Source organism: Patella vulgata, chromosome 5 (assembly GCF_932274485.2).
Source record: "Patella vulgata chromosome 5, xgPatVulg1.2, whole genome shotgun sequence".
Classification (NCBI taxonomy): Eukaryota; Metazoa; Mollusca; class Gastropoda; family Patellidae; genus Patella; species Patella vulgata.
The window spans coordinates 78,267,558-78,277,775 of NC_065883.2; the positions used below are offsets into that span (position 1 = coordinate 78,267,558).

The 10,218-nt window shown below is 35.9% G+C and overlaps 2 protein-coding genes across 5 annotated transcripts in view; both read right to left on the bottom strand.

Moving 5' to 3' along the window:
• Positions 1-348, bottom strand: part of LOC126822669 (V-type proton ATPase 116 kDa subunit a 1) — a 44,515-nt gene extending 44,167 nt beyond the window's left edge. For 3 of the 4 annotated variants that reach the window (XM_050551669.2, XM_050551670.2, XM_050551667.2), the window contains exon 1: positions 257-348. The gene's annotated coding sequence lies outside the window, so the exon portion shown is untranslated. The remainder of the gene's footprint in view (positions 1-256) is intronic. The other variant, XM_050551668.1, reaches the window with a different exon arrangement.
• A 2,380-nt stretch (positions 349-2,728) lies between these two features.
• LOC126822677 (zinc finger protein 260) lies at positions 2,729-9,573 on the bottom strand. The gene is made up of 6 exons (XM_050551694.2): positions 9,488-9,573; positions 8,330-8,510; positions 7,601-7,719; positions 6,828-6,966; positions 5,315-5,405; positions 2,729-4,226 (listed from the first exon to the last, which is right to left on the bottom strand). The coding sequence occupies exons 1-6, from the start codon at positions 9,495-9,497 to the stop codon at positions 3,093-3,095; spliced, it is 1,674 nt and encodes a 557-aa protein (XP_050407651.1). The 5' UTR covers positions 9,498-9,573; the 3' UTR covers positions 2,729-3,092.
• Between the last annotated feature and the right edge of the window lie 645 nt (positions 9,574-10,218).

Genomic DNA, 10,218 nt, shown 5'->3' on the forward strand with positions numbered 1-10,218 from the left:
TGCCAAAACTATGAAGTCACGAAACTGATTATGTTATATTAAACAGGTCCACCAAAAATCAGACTGATTCAATGTCAATCACTCAATGCAAAATTTCTTGGACAAATTCCTTGATGATTCCACTAAAGCAGTTATTTTTCTGGGACAACCACACACACGTACATTATTCAGAAATATAAAATATATTCAATGTAACGTATTGTTTCAATGTAAGACAGAAACTAAATCAACTCCTAAAATTAACACCGATACTTACAAATTAAAGAAAGCAGCCGGTCAATTTTCCGTTCATTCCATGTTTTTTATTGATTTATGATGATGATGGTGGCAAGTCGGATCATGTGACCCTATGACTCTGACATCATCACACGAGAATCGATAAAGGGAGATAATTCATTAATTTGCTAAATCTATGAAAAAAACTCTGAAAATCGAACAGCTTCAAGTTATTAAATATTTTATAGAAAGTCTGTAAAAAAAAAAACAATTCAATTTTGCAGTGCATTACTAATTTTTAAAACCAATAACAGAATAACCATTATGTAACGGGTTTGATTAAAATCCAATCCACTTCTGGATATTACATACAACCGACTGTACTTGATTATAATGATGCACTTACTCCGTTTCTGAAACTTGTGATTAAGATCTAGGTCCAAATTATAGCATATTTTTCTAGTTTTTTTAATAATTTATCGTATGAATGGTGTCCTTAAAGAAGCAAAATCTCTAACTCAATATTATCTATAATATAAGAGAGAGAGAGAGAGAGAGATGGGGTTTAATGTCCACTGGACACAAACTAGTTCATTTTTGGACTAACATATGGTTCAACCTATTTCAATAATTTGCTTGTGCTTAGGGGTCTATAGCAGTGGGAGGAAACTGGAAGGCCCCGAGAAAACCCATGCAGCTGGACAGGCAACCTTATCCTTGAAACGTACAACCGGGAAATCAAAACCACGCCAGTTGACTCAATGACAGACCTTATGATAATGCGCATGCATACCATTCGGCCCACCTCTCCCCCCCCCCACCCCCACAGGATTTGACGAAGACTGGACTGACAAAAGTTCCATCATAACACACTAAATGGTGTATGTACATGTATGCTCATTACAACTATCAAATGTGTACACAGGTATACCTCAGTTTTCTGTTCCATCTAACTTTCCTTCTCGGCACCTGGAGGAGCCACCCCTAATAATTGTGATCCAGGATCTAGGCCCCCAGCAGGCTCCAATCCCTGATCATTCTAATAATATGCCCATATCAAGTGCTAAATCCACAAAACATTCTCATGGTGCATACTGATTGCTAATGATATAATTCAGATTTTTATTGAGTAAGGAACTTCAGTGGAGATTCCCATTTGTAGATGCCACTACTCGGAAAGCGCGACCACCAAATGACTTTGAAACAGGTCGACATGCCTACCAATTTGTTTGATATTTACATCACTTAACCCTTAAGCTGCTGAATTGTTGACGTCATATACATGTATGACGTCGTCAACTGAATTGTTTTGGGAATACATGCATGACGTTGAGTGCCTCTATTAAAACTGATCAAATTTGACAGAATTCACTACCTTCATCGTTAAATAATATGTTTAACACTTCCTCGACAGTTAGCCGTGACATAACTTCACGTTTTTTTTGGACATGTATCATTATAAAACATACGTCCCCCAAATCTTTGGAAAATTAGCGAAACAATTGTAAATAATGCAACAAGAATGACAGCAGACTGCGCTTCTTTCGTTTAGTGAAACGCCACTCATCGAACATGGGAGTTAACTCTATTAAAACGCCCGGAAATAAATACAATTGGTAATCCCGGAATATTCCGGGTGCCGTATATGGAGGGCTCGCGCCAATCCCGGAATAATCCGGGTACCGCAGGACAAGGGTTAAAGCCACTATTTCATTTGGTCAAATATCACTTGTTACTGCTGATTGGTTTAACTGTGAACTCTCCTCACATTTTTTTTAAACCAATCACCCATTCGCGAGATGAACTGCTGTTTATGACTGTCAAATCAACCATAGTGTCGATATATGGATATACTTACGTTTCTGTTATTAATAACACATGGTATATCCATACACTGTAACCCAGGTATCGTTTAGTCTTGTGTATCTAGCACTAATTTCTTTCACATTCGTTTAATATCAAATCTTTGTTTAAAAATTCGTAAAAACTGTTTAAATTCACCAAAAATTGTCTAATTTGTACATGTGTCCAGTTTAAAGCTGACTGATTAATTTTGATAATGAGTGTCCAATTTACAAGTATTTAATTTCCTGATCACTGTTCAAAAATTAATCATTATACATCATAAATCAATCGTGTTGTTTATTTGGACACTCATTATCAAAATTGAATGGTCAGCTTTAAACTGGACAGAAGTACAAATTAAACGATTTATGGTGATTTTAAACAGTTTTTACAAATTTTTAAACAAAGATTTGATATTTAACGAATGTGAAAGAAATTAGTGATAGATACACAAGATTAAACGATACCTGGGTTACAGTGTATGGATATACATGTAACCACTTCTCTGTTATTTAATAACAATGTTTTGTAACACATACAGTAAATTCTAACGACATACAAACTATGTATAAGGATATAACTACTGCTGTGACTCACTGAATAGGCTGTGACACTGAATAGTGTATGTCTATCTTTATTAACCATGTTAGAAACACAAAAGTTTAACTCATTTCATATCATTTATTTAATATAATTTCATAATTTATACAAGTCACATTATGGAGAATGTTATTTGATAATTTTTACTCTACAGTATAATAGTTTGTATTTAATGCGTAGGTTTTTATTCTACGGTGTATAGTCTGTATTTAATGCATAGGTTTTTATTCTACAGTATAATAGTCTGTATTTCGTGTCGAGGTTTTTTACTCTACGGTGTATATTCTGTATTTCATGCCTAGGTTTTTATTCTACCGTGTATATAGTAGTTTGTATTTCGTGCCCAGGTTTTTAGTCTACAGTATATATTCTGTATTTCACACCTAGGTTTTTATTCTACGGTGTATATTCTGTATTTCATGCCCAGGTTTTTATTCTACGGTGTATATTATAGTCTGTATTTCGTGTCGAGGAAGTCGATCTAAATGAACGTCGTGTGTTTTCATGTGAATTTTACGTTGAGTACTCCTGATAAATGTTTTATCACAAATTTCACATCTGTACGGCCGATCTCCTGTGTGGATGTTCATATGACGTTTTAATGTTGATTGGAGGCTAAATGCCAAGGGGCAGAGATCACATTTGTAGGGTTTGTCACCCGTGTGGGATACGATATGTCTCTGTAATTGTCCATTTTCGACGAAAGATTTCTCACATTGCGTACATTGATAAGATTTGACACCCGTGTGGATTTTCTTATGTTTTTTTAAAGCGCTCGGATCCGCGAATTGTCTCGTACATGTATCACAATTATAACTTTTATCTCGAGTATGGATGTTTCGATGTCGGACCAGAGCGCTCTTCCGTATAAACGCCTGTCCGCATATATCGCACTGATGGGGTTTTTCTCCTGTGTGGATCATAATATGTTCTTTATAGTGCGTACTCTGATAAAACTCTTTCTCACAATACACACACTTATAACGATAACTCCCCGAGTGACGTCGCAGATGTTTTTGGAGCTGACTATTTTGAATAAAAGAAGATCCGCATATATCACACATGAAAGTCTTTTTACCAAAATGACCGATCTGTTGGTGTTTTTTTAAACTTCCTTTCTGGAAAAATGATCGATCACATATGTCGCATCTGAATGATTTTTCGCCCGAGTGAACCAACTGATGAAGCCTTAGGCCTTCCTTGGTCGCAAAAGTCTTGATACAATTATCGCACTGATGTGGTTTCTCACCGCTGTGTGTTCTCTCGTGATTCCGTAACTTAACCGGAGTCTTAAACGATAAATCGCAGAATTGACACTCGTAGGGTTTTCCCTTTTTATGATCTTTTAAATGAGCATCAAGATCATCCGTCGATGTGAATTGTTTATTACAAAGATGACAATCAAGACAGGTCGGATCTTCGTGTATTTCCTCATGTTCTAAAAGAGCGTCTTTGTTGCCAAATGATTTATTACACAAATCACAATCATAATTTTTGTCCGTCATTTGGTTTTTGTCCATCATTTGGTTTTGATCCAGATTCGTTATTTCCTCACCTTCATGGTCCTGAAATACGATTTCAAATAAAAATAAAATTAAAGATCAACTTTCTAATTTTGGGGTTTTATTTCCCCCAAATAATGTAATGTAAGGATAATATAAGTCTTTTTATTGGCCTTAAATCTTAAACCCTCTCCAAAATCTTAGCTGCTGGGGCCAAATGTCTCTTTTCGTACACTACATCATATTTTCATGTGTTTATTAGGCCAGTCGTTACAGAAAGATTGAAATGGAGTTTTATGTCGTAACTTTCTGTATCAATTGGACTAATAGAGAGAGTGGAATGGGGTTTCACTTCCACTTGACACAAATTAGGTCATTTTGGGAATAACACATGGTTAAATTACATTACAATTCATTGTCAATAATTCGCGTGCGCGTAGGGGGCTTTAGCAGTGGAGGAAATCAGAGGACTCTGAGAAAACCCACAAGGTTGGACAGGTGACCCTACGACCGGGGAATCGAAACCACGCCAGTTGACTCATTGACAGACCATATGATACAGCGCGCACGTGCTAACCATCGTGCGCCCCCCCCCCATCCCCGACTGGACTAGTAAATTACATGAATATATGATGCAGTGTATGCTGTAGCACCATCTTTCTAATGTCTATTTATATTCGTGAGAGCCTGTTTTAGAGTCAAATCTAAATTAAAATCAGTGCTAGAGTTAATTAAGATAAGATTTAAGGAATTTTGTGAAGTGATGGTGGTTATTTTTTCAGCATGACTCTTCATTGTCTTAGCTGGATCAGAGAAGCAGATAAGATGTGATATCCCATTTCATTTCTTTTCATGTTATTTGAGGTTATATTTTCTGGGAGCAGCCAACTGCTGGCAGGACGACACTTGTGAACAGACAACTGTCAGTTAGTACAACTGTCAGTGGACAATTGCCTGCCCTGCAAGGACACTTGCCTGCCCAGCAGGCAACTGCCTGAAAGGACAACTGAATCCAAGGACAACTGCCAGCAAGGACAACTGCCGGCAAGGACATCTGTTGGCAAGGACAACTGTCGGCAAGACAACTGTCGACCATATTTATGTATTTGCTATGTTCTTGTTCTTGAAAAAAAAGTAACAATAGTTTCTACCTCTGATAGCTTCGTATCAAGTATATCATCAATGACTTCAGTTTTTATCAACTCTTCAGATATTGGTATTGAATTCAAGGCATCTGAACATCTAAATAAAAATAAATTGTACATTTTTATCGGGTTCACAATACTATAAAATTACACTCAGGCTTATCAAAGAGAGAGAGAAATGGGGTTTAACGTCCACTCGACACAAACTAGGTCATTTCAGGACTAACATATGGTTTCAATAATTCGCTTGTGCATAGGGGTCTTTAGCAGTGGGAGGAAACCTGAGGACTCGAAGAAAACCCACGAGGTTGGACAGGCGCCCCTACTCCTCGTCACGCACAACCGGGGATTTGAAACCACGTTTATCGTATAATCAAACAGGCCTATTTTAATAGGCTCAAAAATAAATTGATTGATTTCATTATATTTTGTATGTCTTGTACGATGACAATCTTTCTTGACAATTTTACACATCTTGTTAAATTTATATTTTATATTTTGGACAGTGTCAAAGCCAATGTTGTAATAAAAGCCATGTTGTGTTTCAATGTCCAAAATATAAATTTAAACTGAATTTAACAAGCTGACTTAAGTATATGAGAATTATTTCCGTACATTTGTATCCCTTGGAAATATCAGTCCAAAAATAGTTAAATTCCGTTCAGTATGTACAAAGATATGACAAATTGAAAATTCCATCGATTCTAGGATGCTAGCTATCTAATAAGCCAGTCACCATTTTGTTGTTCGCGAGCATAATTGATGGGTTTGTTTTAAATCTGACTGAATCCGAACTGGGAGATTATCTAGTGTTAGTATTTTCATTTTGTTTTCTTAAAGGGCCAATCCCGATAATATTTTGGAGAATAAAACTGCTTAATTTTGTGTTAAAATCCCTTTAAATCATCTGCCTTAGGGTCCAGTAACAAACTCAATATATGTGATACACTTTCAAACAACTTAAACCCATCAGTCTTAATCTGGAAATGGAGACCAGTGTCCCAAGCTGTATTATGCGGTATCTGGATAAAACTAGACTTTTATTTTATAAAAATAATGTGTAGGTGAAATTTACCTTTCGTTATCAAGAACAGCACATGGGCCATTCACTGTATAGACCTCTAAATGAACAGGAATCGATTATCAGGTCACCCAACGAAAAACTTGACCCGAAATCTTAAAAGGGTTACGTGTCTGGATAAGCAGTTTTGACATTCACGTCCAAACGACTGAATATTTTGAGATGAAATTTTGAGACAGGGTAAATACACCATTCCTCTATATTTTGGTACTTAAATTTCATACGTACTCGGTATTTTATTTTTGAGACTCTTTTCAAATCGGGATAGTCCCTTTAATGAAATCATAAATAATCAATCTGAGTACATATTAATAACCCTAACCCTAACCCTGAGTATATATTAACATGGATTAAGCCGTGAGAAATTTGATATTTTACGGAAAATGCAAATCACACATTGTTACTTTCCGTGATATGATAGAATTTTTTCGTACTCACTTTTCGGCCAATGGATCCAGTCTAAATTGATTGGCTATCACAAGAAGTTCCACTATAAATTCATGTCCCATATCATTAATATACAAATCATTCGTATAAACCCATTTCAACATGGTCAAAGCTACATCATACTTTATGTCTGAAAATATACAATTAATTCAATCAAAAAAAAAAGAGAAAATTGTAATATGAAGGAGAAAATGGACTGGAAAAACAAATTTTTAATTTGAAGGAATTTTATCCTAGTGGTGAATAAAGGAGGGGGGGGGGGCTAACATCCACTGGGTATTACCAGGCCAAGTTAACATAGTAAATTTATATTTCAAACTGACACCGAAGTAAGGCAAAGCCAAGAATCGGGTGAAGCAGATGTATTCGACAGAACTGACTCAGGTTACCATATCATTATTATATGGCATGGTTTAAAATCTAATGCTTCTGTCAAACTGAGGTTGCATGCACTGCCCTACACACAGAACATGCACTAAATTACTCGAGAGATCTATTTCTTCCGGCAAACTGGGGTTACATCCCCTACATACAGAACCACAACAGCTGACTCGTAGATACGTAGAACACACAGAACCACAATACAAACTAGGTCATTTTGGGACTAACATGTGGTTCAATTTTTTATTTCGATAAATCGCTTGTGCTTTGGGGTCTTTAGGAGTAGGAGGAAACCAGAGGACCCGGAGGTTACATCCCCTACACATAGAACCACAACAGCTGACTCGTAGATACATAGACATGTGAAGTTTATCGTACTTTACCTGAGAGATCTAATTCATCCATTGAACTCAAATCACATCCCCACTCATCACTTCTTGATAATAAAACAAGTTTATGCCCTGAAAATACTTGATCACCCTCCATTAATATTCTTATATCACTGTTAAAGAAAAAAAATCATTTAAAAATAATAATATTAGACTTTCTTTGATCAGGTAGAAAAGTAGAAATTCTTAGAAACATGAAATCAAATATCGTATTTAGTTTAGTTTTCAGTACTATTAAAGGAGCTAAATCGCTAATATTTGGGACCTAGAAATTGACACAGATGGGTCGCTGCGCATATACCATAATATTGTACCGTAATATGAATGTATATAAACTCTATTTACTGTAATTTCTAATCAGGACTGTTCGGCGAAATACGCAAGAAATCTCAATTGAATAGCAATTTCTAGCATCTGGTTATTCAAGTCTACACCTTTAGTATTTATTGCACATGCTCTCCAGATAAGAATATGATGTCACTGTTTGACATGACTCGTGGAATATGTCTAGCCTCATTCTGCGAATCCCTTGTTACAAATGGCGCTGAAACGCATTCTGGGACACGATTCGTGTACCGATGGCAAAATGTTTAGTTTGGATATCAGAAGCCCTTCTTTTCCCGATAAGATCACAACATCAATTTTGATTTAATTGACAAATAATTTGTGTTTTCAATGTCAACTGTGGATGATCTTGAGTTAAAGACTTGCTACTTTAAGTACCTGTAATGATGTGTGTTAAATAAATTGGCTATGATCCCCATCAGTTTTTTCAGGTATTCATTCTGTTGTTTTTCATTGGCTGATTGTAGTTCAGCTTGATATTTCATTTCAACTGCCAGAAGATGTTCTTGTAGTGCCATGAATTCCTCGCGTAATTTGGAGAGCTCCATGATCCCATCTTCTGCAATAAATTATACACATAACAAATAAAGAAATAGAACAGCTGGAGCCTTATTTGTGCGTGTTTAAATTAAAGTATTTTGTACATGTGTGAATTGTGGAAGCCCATAAGTTCCTCTTTCAAACTCTTTGCTCTTTCTTGTCTTCATGTAACTAATAAGTGTGAAGGTCAACGCTAGAAGCCCGTAAAAAATGGTCCAATTCTCACACTGTCACCGCTTCACTTTTAGTTAATGTTAATACCATGAAGGCAAGAATTCACAGATTGTTCCTTGTCTTCATCATTTCATGCTGTTAACTCATTGCGAAGCCAGGCGTGACAGAGCGAGATTTTGATCATTTCTAGCGAGTTCTAGGCTATATGGCCTACAGACTGCACACAAAAAAATGCTGACTTCTGTTTATATATGTAGCCGCAAATAAACAGCATTTCCATGTTTAATTACTTTATTATTGTATACCCCATTGACTGAGTGACACTGACAGAACCCAATTCTGTGATCTTTCTCAGTTTTTGATTACTGATCCTAACCTAACTCGAGTCAAGTGAGTCAAAGTCAAATTTTCGGGGCCAGCAAGTACAATTGTTTACAATATGGGGTGATGCCCTTTTCCTTAAATGGTCCCTTTATCTGGGTCAGGGAAATATATTTATATTTATCTGGGTCAGGGAAATATATTTATATCCATGTATTATCAGGACAGGGCAGAGCAGGGAGCTATCACTCAGTAGGCCTACAGTATGCTTCAAGGACAAGAGCAGAAGAAGAGGGATAAAGATTGCTAGACATGACACATGGAATGCACCCCACCGTCGACCTTTAGTTTAGCTCCGGAAATTCAGTATCATCATATCTAGGCTATAAAAAATACACAAATTCATTGCCATCGAATAATAATTAAAGTAACCATAATACTGTTTATTTGCACATGATGGCCACATGAAACAAAATTAATAAAAAAATAAATTCAGCTAACCCGACGCCATATTCGTTTGTTGAAAACGGGGAGTTGCACTTGATTCCGCTAATTTTCCGGGTCAAAGATGAAATGTACGAGCTTGATAAATTTAGAATTCATACTGTTTTAATTTAACTTTTTAAGCGCAGAATGATTTGTATTGGAATATTTCTATTCAAAATGCTGTAATAATGTATTACTGTTCAAACAACTCTTTTATATTACTTTCACTTCGTATTGATCCATGGACCCATAATAGAGTCAACTTTAGATCACGTGACACCATGCTGTTCAAAATGGCGGATGGTAATGACTTTTAAAAAATCGCTTATTATTCTTAAAACTCAATACATATTCTTCTTATTAAAAAATGCACCAATTCTGAAAGTATTTTACTCTCTGACAAGTGGTTTGGTTCTAAATCATTTTACCATTTTGGTCCGTATGCTCTTCAACAGAATTTAAAAGTCATTCAATAATCTATTTTCTGCTGGGACAATAACACTCTTGCTGGCTTGTCAGCTCCAGAAAATAAATAATAGCCTTATTCTAAGTATTAGATGGTTAAGTGTCCTACCTGTTGTGTAAATTATCCATTACATCCTATTTTACTTGTCCAGAGGGTTCGAAAATATTTTTAAATCCAAGTCACATTTGGAAAGGTTTACGTTAGGCTTTTCAAATCATTTACTCAATTAGTTGAGTTTTTCCAATTTTTTAAATTAGGTGTGTTAAGATAAAATCTCCAA